The sequence below is a fragment of the Martes martes genome (genome assembly GCF_963455335.1).
Source record: "Martes martes genome assembly, chromosome: 3".
In the NCBI taxonomy this organism is placed as follows: domain Eukaryota; kingdom Metazoa; phylum Chordata; class Mammalia; order Carnivora; family Mustelidae; genus Martes; species Martes martes.
The window spans coordinates 150,132,449-150,148,589 of record NC_137890.1 but is presented as its reverse complement, the minus strand read 5'-3'; the positions used below and the strand labels follow the sequence as shown (position 1 = coordinate 150,148,589).

Sequence of the window (16,141 nt, the reverse complement as noted above, 5' to 3'; positions counted from 1 at the left end):
CCCACTGCCAAACATGGACCGGGAGGTGGGTCCAAGGGCCCCTCGCTGTGACATGCTGATGGGGAGGGTCTGAGGGACTCCCTCAGGAGAGGTCAGGACGAGAGGCCTGGGGGCAGGGCTGCGAGGGCAGAGGACTCTGGGACGGCCTTACATCCTTCCTGCAGGTCCTGAGGCTGCAGCAGAGGCTGGAGGAGGTAGAGGCTGGAGCGGAGGCCCAGAAGCAGAGGCTGGAGGCACGTCTCTGCCAGAGCCAGGGCGCTGAGCATGCTCTCCGGGCCGAGCTTCGCACCACGACCAGGAAGCTGCAGCAGGCCCGAGGGGCAGTGGAGGGGCTGCGGGCTCACCTGGACGAGGCCTGCGGCCAGATCCACGGGCTAGAGCAGGAGCTCGCTCAGGCTGAGGGTGCCAGGCGGGATGCGGAGGGCCAGCTGGGCCGGCTGTGGTCCACGCTTTGCCATGGCCTGGGGCTCCAGGGACAGAGCCCCTCAGGCTCCCCCAGTAAAGGTCAGTGTCCTCGGTGGCTTCGGGTGGGCTCCTGTCCTGGCTCGGCACTCACTTAGAACACAGCCCCCCACAGGCCTCACGACCCACACCGTGAGGGGCCTAGACCCCCATGACCTCCCCAACTCCCTGGGGATGGGGGCTGTCACCGCATCCCCACCCCGTCCCCTCAGCTGACCCCGTCCTGCAGGCTCAGATGGCATACAGGTTCGCTCCGCACAGCAGAGGGCCAGTCCTGGCCGGTCCCGCTCACCACCGCGATGGTCCTCCCCTGCACCGGGGGACCCCAGCCCAGAGGTGGACATAGCCTCCGTGCGGGACGCCCTGTGGGACCTGACACAGCAGCTGCGGGACACCCAGAAGGAACGGGTAAGGGGGTGGAGAGGACATGCCCCAGGGCCCCTGAAATGGGAGGAAACTGCTCATCGCTCTGCTGTCCATCTGTCCATCCATCCCAGGCCTGCTGAGACCCTGGAGGGGCCCTGTGGGTCCCTGAGCCCCTCAGTGTTCACATTGTCCTTTCTTTGGCCTGAGAAATAGCAGTAAATACCATGGTGTCCCACAGACCAACTGCCCCAAATGGCCCAGCTCCTCTCTTCCTCCAAATGGGAGTCACTCTGATGCCCACAGGGGTCAAGGTCAGCACGCCAAACCCCCCAAGCCTCCCACCCGAGCCTTCGGCCCTCCCTTCCCTCCCAGGCCACCCCCTGATCTGGGTCCTTCCACCTAGGACGACTGGCACTTCCAGGCAGTAAGCCTGAGCGGCCGGCTGAGCAAGGCGGAGAGCGAGAGCGCCCGAGCCCAGAGCCGTGTGGGCCAGCTGCAGACTGCGCTGGCAGAGGCTGAGGGAGGTGAGCTCCCTTCCCTCACCCTGCCCTCAGGGAGCGCTATGCGGGGCCCACCACCACCTCAGGGGGTCCCGGGTGCCTCACCCCTGCTGCTGGGTGTGTGCAGTCCTGGGAGCTGCTCAGGCCTGGGCCACGGGGGCCACACCAGACCTGTGTGCCTCCCTGGGATGTGGCTGGCACGGGCCAGCTGGCTGGCTGTTTTCTCAACAGCAGCCTCCGCATCACAAGGGAATAAAGTCCAGAGACCCTGCGGGGCCTCCAGGCCCTCCTGCCACACTGGCCTCTTACAAACCCTACCTCAGGGCCTTTGCACAGACTGTGGAGGGACCCTCTTTCACTGACAGTCATGAGGCCCATCTCCACATCAGGTCTCTGACCCCTCTCCCTGTCCCCTCAGAGAGTGCCCTGCCCTGCTAGTCACCCCAATTGCATTACTGTCCTCTGTCCCCCCACCCATTAGCGGGTCTGCCTGGAAGGTGGGCCCAGGGCCTAGCACAGTCTCAAAGGAGGAATGTCTGTGGAAGGAAAGAAGGTCGGAGAGAAAGAGAAGTAGGCAGAGGGAGCCAGGACCCCAGACCCACCCCCAGGGATCTTTGAGCTTCAGATGGGAGGAGCAGGGAGTCCTCAGAGGGGGGCCTCTCCAGCAACCCCTTCCAGGTGCCAGACACTCAAACTCACCCAGCCTCAGTCTCCTGGCCTCTGAAATGGGCAGGGGCAGTCCCGCATGTGGCTACCCCACAGAGCCTGGGAGCCAGGCAAGCCTCTACCACACAGCTCGGTGCCAGGCAGACCGTGAGAGGAGCAGTGCACAGGCGGCGCGGGCCCTGCGAGAGGAGGCGCTCAGAAGGCTGGAGCTGGAGCACCTGGCGAGTGTGCGGGCGGCCAGCTGGGAGAAGCGGAGGCTGCAGGTGGGGCCCTTGGCCAGGGGGATCGGAGGGCGAGAGGAGACTGGGAGGGCTTCTGGGGGACGGGGGTCCCTGTGGGCAGAGGCACAGCTGGGACAGAGCAGGTGGCCTCGAGGGACATGGGGGCCCCACAGAGCTCATTAGGGTCCCTGGTAGAGCTATTGTGGAGGTGGTCCCTGCCCTTATTTTACAGACTGGGAAATAGACCTGGGTAGGGAGAGACTTGGCCCCCGTGGCGGACCCCCAGCTTCCCCAGCCCATCCCTCTCTCTGTGGCCACACCGGCAGGCCTACGGTGACACTGGCCCAGCCTCAGAGCCTTCTGTGGGGTCACACTTACGCCACTGCAGGACAGGCTTACTGTGTCACTCCGACGTAGGAGGTCACACAAGATGAATTGGGGTAAATGTCCCCACATACAGGCTTTGTGCTGTGAAGGTGGCCTTGGGTCCCCTGCTTTCAAGGAAGGACGCTGGGCTGGAGGTGGGGGAGGTCTGGCTGGACAGGGGGGCCCTGCACCCCACGCAAGGTCACAAGTCAAAACAATGCTGGGAGTGGGCCAGAATACCCCCTCCCCGCAGGACTAGGCTGGGGAGCAGCGGGGTCTGGGCAGTTGAAGCTCCAGCCTGCCATTTCCAGAAAGCTCTTTGAGGCCCTTCAGGGCACAGGGACCAGCACATGAGGGGAGGGAACACAGGCTCCCCAGAGGTGTCTTGGGGAATCAGGGTCCCTGGCCCTGTCCTGGAAAGATGACACTGATGGGAACAGCAGAGGAGAGGGGCCGAACGGGACCTGGGGGGCAGGACCAGCAGTCACAGCCCCACAGACCCAGAGATCTGGCACTGCTAGATCTTGGAAGTCAAGGTGGCTTGGCTGGTGTGTGGGAGTGGTGGGCTGGCCAGGCTCTCCGGGGCCTGAAGGCAGCCCGCACCTCAGAGGGCTCAGAGAACAGGTGCAGAGCCTGGTGGTCCTCAGAGTCCTCGGTCCACTGTGGGGCCCAGAGCCCGTGGGGAGGGGCCTCCTGTGGGGCGAGGGACAGGGGGCAGAGGTGGACCTGCAGAGAAAGCACCAGGGAGCTCGGGAGGCTGGGACTGAGACCCAGCCTGGACATCTGTGAGGACACCTGGAGTCCCACCGCTGCTGGGGAGGGCTTGGAGGAGCAGTGGTGAGGCCCGGGGGTCTGGCTGGGCTTGTGGCCAGACTGGTAAGATACCCGAGAGACGCCCGGGTCCGAGCGACTGGAGCAGGTGGGCTGAGTCTGCGTTCACATGTGCATCTTCTGTGCACACTTGAAAATAACGCTTTCTGTTTGCACGTTACACACTTTGAAATACATCTTAAATATGATACTCCACATTAGATCCGTCCCCAGAGTTCATCAAAGCTAAGAGTGATGTGTTAAATTTTGCCACTACAGTTGGGGGGGGGACGTCTTTTATTTCTAAGAGTCTTGGGTTTATAGATTTCTATGGCATGTTCTTCAGAATTTGAAGTTTCTCGGCTGCTCTGACTTAGCACCTGGAGGGCCGAGTGCCGCTAAATGCTGTTTGCCTGGAGTTCCACTGCGCCCGCCTCCTCCTGCAGGGCTCCTCTGCCCTGCCCCACATCCTGGCTCTGCCCTCCCCACCCCTGTAGGTTTTCAGTCATTTCCTCAGCCCAGCCTTGGCTCTGAGCCCCTCTGGATGGAGTCTCTGCCTTTTCCAAGGGAATTTACCCCACTTACAAGTTTTGCAGTAATTTCCACACTCTGGTTCTCTCTGATTGCTGATAGGACACTTGCTGATTTAATGCTTCCTCATGACTTCCATTCCATCCTTTTATCTTATGGTTATTTGCTCCCCTTGGCCTTTCGTGGGGGTGGGGGAGTGTTACAACAGTACGCATGACAACAGATGCTGCCCTGTGCTGGGCAGGGGGACCCCTTCTGGCAGCCCTCCCCGCAGCTGCTAGGCTTCTGCACCCGTGCCTGGAGGCTTACGGAGACTATCTCTCTGCCGGGGCCCTGTCCTGCTCCAGACTGCCCACTTCCACCTTCCTTCTAGGTGCCCAGTGGTGGTCCACGTAGGGCCTGCCCCTGAACCTGAACCCCCTGCCCTCCGCAGACCCCAAAGTCTTTCTACTCCCAGCAGCCCAACCATATATGCCTTTTGCCTGCTCCGCAGCCATTACCACAGACGGAGGGCGCACCCATCTATGGCTCCCAGTCCTGCGGGCCAGAAGGCCCTGCCGGCAGGACTCCACACCCCAGGATGGGCCAGGCTGCGCCTTCACCTGAAGCTCTTGGCAGAAGCCCCCACAGGCTCCTGGCAGCCTTCCACCCATCTGAGGACAGAGTGGCTTCCGGAGGCATCTCTGGCCCCGGGCCTGGACCTTCTTAGGGGCTCTCAAAACACGGCAATGGCCACAGGACCCTCACACCCGAACCCCACTGCTGCCCCCTGCCACCAGCCTGTGGGGCTCCTGGGGTTAGTCAGGCCCACGTGGATGACCACATCTGCGACATGACCCAAGGCGCTCACAGGTGATCTGGGGGCCGCAGGTCCAGGCCGTGCGGGAGCTCTGCCCACGACACCAGGCATCGGCAGTCAGTGCCCCACGTCCGCGGGCTTGTCGCCTGTGCAGGGGACACGGGTGAGTGAGCTCGAAGCCCAGCTCTCTGGGAAGGCCTGAGTCTACTTGGATTTCATCCAGTGTTTGCACTGTGACCTCATTCTCAGATGGGTTCAAGGAAGGTAAGTGTGTTGGGGGCTGTTTGAACTGTTCCCTCCAGAGTGGGAGCCAGAAGGCCCGCTTATCTCTGAAATTCAAAAATGTGCCAAAACATTGACTTGCTCCCTCTGTTGTTTGAACCTGGGCCTGTGGAGCTCTCTGCAAAATCAAGTCTGTCTTCAGCTGAGGCATGTGATTTCCACTTAAAAAACATCTCTTCTCCCCCTCCCCATTCTTTTGTCCCAAAATGCCCTGCAGCCCAGCCCTGCTCTCTGGGCTTGCCCTTTTGCTGCTGTCACCTTCTTGTCCCTGACCCCCCACCCATGTCCCGGAGAACTCACGGTCTTCACCCAGGTTAGCCGATCTGACTGCCCTGTCTTATCCAATCCCTGTCCTCACCGCCCTGGGTCGGTCCTTGTGTTTTTCATCTCGATTGTTCCCACTCCAGCTCCCACCATGGCATCCCCTTCTTGAGGCAGTCGGTACACATCTTCAGACACCTGTTCCCATTTCTTGCATAAACTCCGTTCTCTTTTCATTCAAGACCCTCAGATTCGCTCCCTCAGATTAACTTTGTCTCTTGAGCCATAGTTGGTTGTTACTGTCGAGATGTTTTCCTTCTGCGTGGCTTCAAAGAAGGGGATCTGGTCTTGTTCCAAGTTGGGAGTGAGGAGGACCCACTTGGGACTTCACATGTCCCTGTCCAGATATTTCAGGCTGACACTAAAAGACAGACAGAAAGGGGAGCCCCGGGGGCTGTGGGGTCCATGGGGAGCTGGCAGGACCGAGGAGGAGACAGCACGGAGAGATTCCAGAACTTTCCCACTCCAGGGACTGGGAGGTAAAGGCCCCGTTCTCAGGGGCACAGCTGGCTGTGGTGGGGGGTGTCCTGGGCTCCTCCCCCTGGCACTTGCTTGCCAGGGGACTGGAGGCCTTGAGGTCTCCCCTGCAGCCCGGGCTCTCTCTGTGTCAGCATCCCTGGGGTTCTGGCAGGTTTCCCTGTGAGGCTTCCTCACACGGGTGCAGATGGCTTGGTTGTTGTTCAGATCTTCTCTATTCATGTGGATTTTTCTCCTTAAGGATTTACTCCATTTTTCAGTGACGTGTAGGTGCTCAAGTTGTTCCTAGAATTTTGATAATTCTCCTATTTTTAGGCCACTTCATTCCATCTGCCTCCAAGTCGTGGGAACCCCCAAAGTCTCTGCTCTCCAACCCTGAGGAAGCTTTTTCCAACTTTTGTAACTTGCGGGCAGTTGAGGTGGGCACGTGGGAGGGGAATTCAGACCCACTGGAGGCCCAGAGGCCCCAGGCCCTTTTGACAAACAGCAGATCCAAGCAGGGCTCCGGCCCGTGGCCATACTCCCCACCCCCGCCGCCCTCTGCCACTCAGGTGGCCAGGCTGCCAGCATGGGCTAGAGCAAGGTCTGCATCCAACATAACTGCTTTCACTTTCATGGACTGGGTTCTCTCCTGTTTCACATGAGCCAATGTGTTTGTTAAGAGAAAGTTAATTAAAAACATATTTTTCTAATTAAATGGTAGGCTGTGCTATGCAAACAGTAAGATTCTTGTTTGAGAGCAAATCCCTCCCCGTTTCCAGGGCTACCCTGGGAATTCAACAGATCAGCCATGCAGAGCCGGGCCCAGAGCATCAGGACACATGCCCACACCCCACGCGAGGGTCCTGCAGGCAGCTGGCGGCCTCCAAGCAAGTGTGGCGGGGGGCACGGACACCCCTGGGAGAGGCGACTGGTGGGGTCCCACCCCCATCAGAGGCGGGTCACAGCTTCCCAGGAGAGAGGGGCTCTCGGGGTCCTTGCGGCACTGGTGCCACTCAAACTGTCCAGAGCCACCCTGCGGTCTGCTCACGTCCCCCCTCTTCTCCAGAACCCTGGTACCGGGGCCTAGCCGGGCATCCATCCAGTTCCAGTAGCTCCTCCGCTGGCAGATGGGGCAGGGTGGGCCACACAGGTGGGCAGTGTCCCCCTGGCCGGATGTGATGCCCTGAGCCCTGCAGGGTGCCCAATTTCTCTGAGTTTGGGTGTTCCGATGATTTTCTCTTCATACAATGAACTGGTGGGCTTTCCACCTTTTTCTGTCACCTATGTCACTGCCCAGCCCAACTCAGCTTCCCTGAAAGGGTGCATGGGATGGGCCTGCTCCTCCCATCCCCTTGCCCACAGTCGCTCCGTCCCCCGCCTCCTCCGACCTTTACCATCTGCGGGCCTCCCACTCCTATTTTCAACTGCATCGCCAAGGCCCCGAGTGTGTTGTCTATTCCACATTTTGTTCATATTGAGTCCTACCTGGAGCTGGAACTATTGGACACCCGAGGTTCTGCTGTATTTGTATCCGTGGCCACATCTGTTCCATGCTGTTGGAGATTCCTGTTTGTTTCTCTTAATTCTACCCACCAGCCGTTTGTCTGTTTTATTGGTCTTTTCAAAGAATCAGCTTTATCTCTCCTCTCATTTTTACTTACAGTGATTCATTGTGGCTTCTATTAATAGTGTTGTGATCTCTCTCCTTTCCTAAAACGAGTAGGTGACGGGTTTATGTGCGGGCTTTGTCTCTCAGCAGAGCATTCCCTGTTATCCCATTTTCCCCACCTGTGGCGTGGTGGGCATGCCACAGATTTCTGGTGTGAATGCTTTTTCTTTTTACCGGTTTTCTAGGAGTTTTCATTTTTACTTCTTAGTGCAAGGGTTATTTAAAAGAATAATGCCATGTGTGCCTCTTCCTGCTGCCGCAACAGATCTTACTGGGGAGAGCATGAGGCTCTGAGGCAGTTAGGGTCTTTCGATCAGCTTCTGGATGGATCTGTGTGTATGTTCCTGATTTGTAGGTTGTTTGTTGGTTCTTTGCTCTGTTGGTTTGGTTTTGTCTTTTTTTTTTTTTTTAATGGTATGTTTGGAGGGAAACAGGGCACGATGATTGCAAAGTATACAGAGAAGAATACGCATTTGATATTTTTAATGGAAATTTTGAAAAACAACAGTAAAGCTGGTGATAAGGCTGGAATGGTCAAAGCAGGAGGGGTTTACACCAGGATGGACAAACTGGCAGGCAGACGGGGCAGAGCCCAGAGTCCAGGGAACCAAGTCCCCCTTACATCTGAGCGCTGCCTGGCACCGGGCTCTCCTGGGACTGGCCCGAGGGCCCCCAGAGGGCAGGACCTGTGTGGGGCTGCAGTTCCCGCTTTCCTGTGGCTATTTGAACCCTCAGACTGAAGCTGGGTGTGCAGGCGCGCTGGCCTAACCCACATCTCGCGCAGCACCAGGACTCGGAACCCAAGCCACGGGAGGAAGGAGAACTCGTGGTGCAGCAGGCTTTATGCATGAAGGGTTCCCTGTTCAATTATAACGGCTAATTTGGATTCCGTAACAGCTGAGTCATTACAAGAGGAGCACAATGCTTCACATAAGTGGTTTGGGCCTCTTTAAAATACCATGAAATATTTAAGCCATATTTGAAGGAAACCTCTGCTTTTCTCCTAGAAATGTGCACAGACAGAAAATGGTAGTTTCCAAACTCACAGGGAAGGGTGAAACCCTGCCATTTTAGGCATAAGCACTGGCCTCCCCACTGTCCATTTTCTAAAGTACTACAGCATGAGACCAAAGGAAGTACGTCCAGCTCTGCCCATGGGATCGCCCGAGGGGGTCGCCCGTGAGGTCCGCCAGGGGGTCGCTCCCCTCCTTCCTCTGAAACCGCCTCCTCCAGGAGCAGGGCCACAGTCATGCCAGCATTTGGGACAAATGCTGTGGATGGAGGAGAAGGGGCCGTGGCCAATCCCAGGGGCCTGGCTGTTGGTGTCTGTGGGGCAGGGGTAGTTGTCCTGGGCCAGCACTCCTGGGCAGGGTTGGAAGGGCAGGGGGAGGGGAACACGTGCTGATAGAGGCAGAAGGTGGGGAAAGTGGGGTAGGAGGGCTGAGCGCCACAGTCTCCATGAGCTCAGGGGGACTGTCACGTTCATTCCAAGGGCTGGAAGCAGGGGGCGGGGGATGCCAGGTGTGTCTTCTGAGGCCACTCTGATGGCAGCAGAGGACCTGCCAAGTGGAGCCTCGCAGCAAGTCCTGCACCCCGGCCCCCTCCCCACCACAGTTCTGTCCTAAACTACCTGATGGGTGCACGTTGTACTTGACCTGTTCTTGCCTCTTCCGAGTGACCTGTGTGGCCCAAGCAGACGCCCTGGGCTTTTCCTTCCCAGGGAGCCATGTTTCCAGGAGACCCTATGCCTTCCTCTCCCTAGGAGCAACTGGACGTCCTGCACAGGGCCCTGGATGAGAGCAAAAGTCACAGCCAGGGCCGGGCCCAGAGAGGGAATCTGCTGGAAGAGCAGGTCACCTGCCTGGAGCGCAGATGCCAGGAGGCAGGGGGAATGGGGGAGCCCTTCCCACAGGTGAGTGACCCAGAGGGCAGGGCATTCTCTTTAGGCAATCATCCGCCTGGGGGGGGGGGGGCTGAAGGGAGGCTCTGGGAGATGCCTGAGGCAGGTGTTCACACCCAGAGCCAACCAGACAACCATCAACCTCCAGACCACACGGAAACTGAGGCGGGAAGGGTCAGAGGCCCGAGGCCTGCCCACAGTAAGCGCCCCTACGACAGAGGGATGGTTGTGGACGTGCAGCTCAGGGGGAGACACTAGTGGAGCCTGGAGGCGGGGCCCAGGCTCTCAGCAGCCGCAGCCAGAGGCGAGAGAGCGGGTTGCGCGGCACAGCGCACAGGGAGGCGCGCCCCGCGGGAGCAGACACCGCGCACGAGCTGGCCCGCCTACAGGGGGAGCTCGCGGGGCTGCGCGCGGGGGCGGGGCTGGTGGGCGGGCCCGCGGCTCCAGGGGGGCGGGGAAAGGGGCGGGGAAAGGGGCGTGGGGGTCCGGGCCGCGGCAGGCTGCGGGAGGCGCTGCACCGGCACCTGCTGCTGAGGAAAGCGCCCGCTCTGCACTCGGCCACCCCTCTCCGAGCTCAGGGCCGCCTTGGCGCTGGAGGGTGACCCACAACACTCCCCTCCCTGTTGGTGACACCCCGGCTACTTCTGCTCTCCTTGGGGAGGCACCACAGGTCATAGCAAATGGCCCCGGGTTTGTCCCAGTATCTGAGCCAGAGCCCTGCGGGGAGCCTTGTGGCCCGCCTCACTGCCGACCCCTGGAGTCCAGGGTTCTGCTGTCCATGTTGGAAATGGCCCCCGGTCAGGGCCCCACCGACTGCACCAGGGCAACAGGTGAGGTACGCACCCGTGGTGAAGGGGGGACGCCGGTCTTGCCACCCCAGCAGTCTCCACACGGGGCAAGGTAGGGCAGGGCGACCAGCGGCCCCCAGTCCTGCAGCAAGCAAGGGAACAGCAGAGAGGCCGAGGGGCAGGGCCCACCCCAGGGGCCCACTGGCCAGGGATTCTGACAGCCACACTGTCCCCAGCTGTGAATGGATCTGGTCTCCATGTATGAAAGAGGCCAAAGCGAAGCCATTATGGTTGAAATGGGTGGTGGAGTTTGCCAGAGCACTGTCCTGGTGCCAAGAGAAAGGAAATGGCGTTCCTGTCGTCCAAGGGGCAGCTCCCTTGTCCTGGAAGGGCTACCTCAGCTCCCCAGAAACAGGAACAGGGATGTGAGTGTGAGATCTGCCAGCTCTACTGCCTGCCACAGAGGGCACCAGCCATGTTGTGGGCCCTGGGATTCTGACGTCCTCAGAGCCCGCTCCAGAGACAAGCAGGACGGGGACTAGAGTGGGGAATATGGAGGAAATAGGGGAGGTTGGGGACAGCCTTTGCTGGACTGACGACCTGGGGCCTGAGGCGCTCAGTGACCCCATCCACAAAGTGGGAAAGCAGTAGTCCCAGCGTTGGGAGTGGCTGAGGGCCTCAGCCGCGGTCCCCAGAGTAGGGTGGCCTTCCCAAGGCTTCGCTGAGATGAGGATATGCACGTTTCCTGCTGCCCTGGCCACCACCCAGACCATGACCAGGGGCCTCAAGGACCATGTCTGGGCCGCAACTGGGCAGAGACCCTCATCGCCTGTCCCTACGAGCGGGCACCAAGGAGGAGCACAGGGAGTGGCGCTGCCGGCTGCACACAGGCAGTGTCTGCAGTGTTCTGTGGTGCTGGCCCTGGCAAAGGTGTGGGGGAGTTCTGCCAATGTGGGCTCACCTGCGTAGAGAGAACCAGACCCAGAAGGGAGGGCGTTCCTCACTCATGGCTGCTCCAGACAGCAGCGTCTGGCCACCGCCTCTCAGAGGCCGCCTGGGACCCAGGAGATCCCCGAGCTGGCCACTGCTTCCTCTGCTCACCAAGGCCTGCATAGACCAGCTTTATGCGAGGCACGCTCATCTGGGCCAGGGGATGGCATGGCCTCACCACACCGAGTGGTAGCCCATGAATGAATGACGGGTGCTGGGGGTCCCGAGCTCCCAGACTTTGGAGGACAGAGGATACAGCAAAGGGTGTGGACACCACTGAGGAGTGAAAGCCCACCAGCCACAGCAGGGTCAGGAGACAGGGCTGCTTCTCGAGTAAGGAGCAGCTAAGTCCCTGTGAGAATGACAGCTGCCTTCAAAGGCCAGCCCAGGCCCAATGCAGCCTCCAGCCCTGGTCTCCGGCAGCTCTCCTTAATAAGCACTGAGCAACACGCCCCACAGGAGAGCAGTGAGGCCCCACCAGGCGAGGGCACTGTGGGCCCAGAACCACCAGGAGAGTGTCGGCCGCTCTATGTGTTCCCAGGCACACATGAACATCTCTCCTGGGGCAGGCCCTGGCCACCGGACACACGCTATCCAGCTGACATGGACTCAGGGACAAGCGGGACATGTGGTCAGCTCAGTGGGGTGGCAATGGGACCAGAGGCCCTGAGAACGGGATCAGGGGCAGGATGCAGGCCCGGAGGCCTGCAGGTCACGACAGTCACTGGAAGCCGCTGGCCAGCCTGTCCCTGCAGAACCACCTGCCCTCCCAGGAATGAGGGTTGGCCAGCCCCTGAGGTCCCAGGAATCCTGCTTGTCCTGGAGGGTGGACCAGCCGCTGAGCTGCTGGGCTGAGGGAGCCTCCGTGGCCTTTGCTGGGAGCAGTGGCCTGGGCACAGTGGTATTGCCCAGGGCACCAGAGCCAGCTGGGGGGCCCCTGCAGCCCAGGTCGGGGAGGGGAGGAACAGCTAATGAGTTCCAGGAGGTCAGCTGTGAGGGGCCCCCAAACCCATAAACCCTTTATTGGTGTCTCAGGAGGGGAAACCCGGATGTGGCCATTTATTTATTTTGGATTTCACTTTTCTCTTTTTAACATATGATTCCAGGAGCGTAGCTGGATTTTTAAAGAAACAGGACTTCCTTTTTCAGTGGAAGTGGACTCTTTGTTTTTCTGACCGCTGAAGAAGAAAGGAGTCCTTATTTTTGTGACGCTACCCTCCTATCACTGACCACAAACTTTCCCGGTGGGCCAGGCCACCAGGTCTCCCGGGCTCTGCGGGACCAGCCCCCAGGGCAGAAGCGTGGGCCAGGAGGACACGGAAGGGAGGGCTAGCCTGGAGGCCCTCAGAGGCACCCCACCCCCACCCGGCACAGAGACCCACAGGGCAGACGTAGCAGGGCAGTGCAGGGGGCCTGGTTCAGAGAGCAGGCCCTGGGTTCTGACCCTACCCCAGCTGCGGACTGGCCTATTGCCCACCCAGGGACTTCCGAGGATGAGACCGTCCATGTCAGGCACCCACAAGGCATGACCTGGGGCGGCAGCTCCTTCCTCCACGAGGATCACCTGCAACAGACGAAAGGAGCCCCTACCAACCTTCCCGTTGGAAGTGTCTGCCTTCTCCATCACATGATATTTAACCTCGGGGCCCTGGGCCTGGCGTGGGGGGAGGGTCACCAAGAGGGGTTTCTGCATGGGCAAACTGCACCTCCAGGGAAGATAGATGGTGGGCACACAGGCTTGCTGGGACAGGATCAGTGAGTGTCCAGGGCCTGGGAGCTGGCTGGGGGCACCTGAGTGCAGGGGACTGAGGTTCCGTGGGGCAGGGGATGCCGGGAGGGGCTCTGCACCTTGCCAGGTGCAGGAGGCCACCCTGTTCTCCTTCTTCAGCCCTCTCCCCGGTGCAGGACCTTCCCCCTCCCCAGCCTGCTCTCAGGCGACACAGAGCCCTTTCCAGAGCCCTCTATGTTCTCCCCACAGTGAAGGCTGGCCTGACCCCACCCACCTGCCAGGAGGCCACCGCAGGCTCTGCTGTCTGGGCTCTTGCAGATGGAGCAGGAGATGCTGAGGAGGGAAGGGGACACGGCCTGGCCAGGAGCCAAGAAGGAACGACCGAGGCAGGACAGGGACGGGGCCCTGAGGCCAAACCAGCAGCTGCAGGTTAGCGGGCAGAGGAGCTTCCTGCGCTCCGGCCTGGGGATGGGGGAGAGGATGGGGGGTCCAGGAGTGTCTGGGTCTCAGAAGGGTGCTCCACACCACCACCACCACCCCACGAACTTGCCTATGCAGATGGGATGGACAGGCTGGACTGTTTCTACACCACACAGATGAGAAGACATGGCCCCAGACGACAATGGGGTCTACCAGGGTCACAGCTCGAGTCATAGGCAGAGGTGGAACCAGCAGGGCTCGAGGGACCCCTCCTGGTCTCTCCGAGGCCCCATGGGATTGGTAGCATGGTCAGGGGACCTTGTGAGCCAGGCATGGACCAGAAGAGCATGTGAAACACAGGGTCAGGCAGGCCTGTGGGCAAGTCCCGGGGCTGCCCCTCTGCGTGCTGGGGGCATCGCCCCTTCCTCTGCGGGGCAGACCCCTCCCTCTGCACAATGACTTGGCAAGAGGAGCAAGGGGCGAGAGTTGGCCTGTGACACCAGCAGGACCCCCCGGTCCAGCCAGGCAGAGACTAGGATGCCATTTAAACACCAGAGTGTGAACATGTGCTCACCTCTAGACCTGCTTGCCAGTGCCAGGTTGGGGCCCGTGCCCTGCAGACAGTAGTGCAGCCAGCTGGGGGCTGGAGGAAGGACTGGCAGCCCCAAGGGGAAGGCAGGACATCTGCCTGGGGAGACTCCATGCAACACGCAGGTAGGAGGGCAGCAGGTCCAGAGAGCGGAGCGGGAACCGGCCTGAGCCCCACGGCTCTGGGAGCTGGCGGCCCAGCAGCAGCAAAACCTGGCCCCGGAGGCCAAGCCACGTCCCGGGGTCTGGCTGTAGGCTACATAGGCCCTGTGGTGCCGGGACCCCACCCACCCGTGGCCATTGACAGGCCTGGAGGAGCAGTGGGCCCAGACCTCCATGTCCAGGTGGAGGGAGGGGTGCAGACGGGCCAGCATCCGCGGCGGAAGGCCCTCCAGCGGCGGGATCCCAAACCGCCGCTGGGGGATCCAACCAACCCTGGGATTCTCACCCTTCCATCCCGTCACTCCCATGGCTCACCGAGGGCCGGAGTGAGGATCCCGGAACAGGTCACCACCCTCTTTGTGCCCTTAAGGCGAGTAGTGGTGACAGTTCCTGGATCAGAGGTCAGAGTCAGGAGGCAAGAACAGTGGTGTATGTGGCCTTGGGCATGGACCTGCTCTGTCCCTGCAACCCCCCACACGCACCTGCTGGAGCTGACCCTCGGGCTCTGAGCCATCAGAGACCTCAGAGCCATGGGGTCAAAACCCTCATTTGACACCTGAGGGAACTGAGACCCAGAAAAGTAAAGTGACACCAGTGTCACCCCCAAATTAGTGTCCCGAACCCACGAGCCCATGTCCCAAACCGAGAAACCAAGGAGCACGAATTTCCTTATCATCCTGAGTGCTTTCATGGCCTGAAGGGAAGGGGTTTTGTCCACTGCACACAACTGCCTCTGTCCTGAGGACCCGCATACTTGGGCATTGTCCTGTCTGGCAGCTGGTGAGCCTGTCCACCATCCAATGTTTCTCTCCTACACACGGCTCCTCTCCTCAGGAGCCACAGATCTCTGCACAACCCCGTGCTTGGGGGCCCTGCCGGCGGGGCCTGCCCCCCTACCTGAGCTCCTGCCCCGCCCCCAGGTGGCCAGTCCGAAGAAGCAGCAACAAGCCCGCCTCAGCCAGGCCGCCCGGGCCAGAAAATGAGCCCGCCTGCAGAATGGCCCCAGGCAGCCTGCCCATCACAGCCGTGAGCAGCCAGGGCTCGCGAAGCCCCCGCCAGGAAAACCGGGGCCTCGTGCTGTTCACAGAGTGTGGTGCAGGCAGCCCCAGCCCCGAGACCACCACTCCCGCCCCAGGGGGCCTGTGTCACCAGCGCTCTGCTGCTCCCCCAGCATAGCGCTCCTCCCGGCCTGCGGGACACTGTGCTCCAGGACAGTCCTCCGCCGCAGGGAGCCACCCATAGCCCGCACCGGTCTGGCCCTGCTTCTGCTCGGACACACTGGTCTGGGCCGACCCTGGGAGCCGGCCCCGGCAGGCTGGCTTCCGTGGCCGTAGGCTGCATTCCGTGCCCTTGGCTCTATAAACACGGGGAAACACATGGAAAGTATTTCCACCAACTGGAGCCAAAAACATAATGTCCTGCGAGGCCCAGCCACCACTTCCCCACATCCAGAGGCCGCGGGACCTCCGGTATCCAGGAACTGCAGGCCCGTCCCAGCGGCAGGTGGCTGGAAATGACTCAGAAACCAGTCCCCGTGACTCACGGGCCACGAGAAGCCCCAGCCTGTGAGAGTTTGGGTTGTTACAGAGCTTCCCACTTTTCCAGCCTATAAACTCTGGGAAAATTCCTGTGGGAACCCAACCCAACTTGCTGGGAGACCAAGGCAGCCATCTTGAGCCTCTGCAGAGTGGCCTGTTAGCATTTTCACTCATTGCCCCATTCACACTGGTCCCAATGGCCTCTCGCATAGAGGGTGTGGGGCCACGGCTAGGCAGCGGGGTCTGCAGCCACAGGTGCTGGCTGCCCTCCGGGGCGTGGGCACGGCCAAGGGAGTTTGGGCCTTGTAGCCATGGCCCAGATGGGCCATCGCCAACTGTCTGTTGCCGGGATGACCCCAAGCTTAAAGCAGGCTGCCGGTCAGGCTTTGCTTTCTGCGTGAACACAGGGATGGAGTTACCACGGGGCATGAAGTGTACAAAAGCAGTGGCTGGAGGGAGATCGGCAGCAGGCCTCGGTCTGCCCTCTGCCCTGCCCGATTAGTGGGGATTGGGTTGAAAAGGATTCTGAAGTTCAGCTCAGGCTCAGAGAGGAAGAGCTAGGGGACAATTAACA

The 16,141-nt window shown here is 60.5% G+C and overlaps 1 protein-coding gene across 1 annotated transcript in view; it reads left to right on the top strand.

Moving 5' to 3' along the window:
• Positions 1-15,205, top strand: part of CROCC2 (ciliary rootlet coiled-coil, rootletin family member 2) — a gene marked incomplete at both ends in the record, with an annotated part of 60,567 nt that extends 45,362 nt beyond the window's left edge. The window contains 9 exons of the mRNA XM_080799417.1: positions 165-504; positions 692-870; positions 1,232-1,352; positions 2,091-2,257; positions 9,215-9,364; positions 9,571-9,950; positions 10,118-10,182; positions 14,123-14,399; positions 14,950-15,205. Coding sequence (XP_080655543.1) covers positions 165-504; positions 692-870; positions 1,232-1,352; positions 2,091-2,257; positions 9,215-9,364; positions 9,571-9,950; positions 10,118-10,182; positions 14,123-14,399; positions 14,950-15,205 — 1,935 coding nt within the window. The remainder of the gene's footprint in view (positions 1-164; positions 505-691; positions 871-1,231; positions 1,353-2,090; positions 2,258-9,214; positions 9,365-9,570; positions 9,951-10,117; positions 10,183-14,122; positions 14,400-14,949) is intronic.
• Positions 15,206-16,141: the final 936 nt, after the last annotated feature.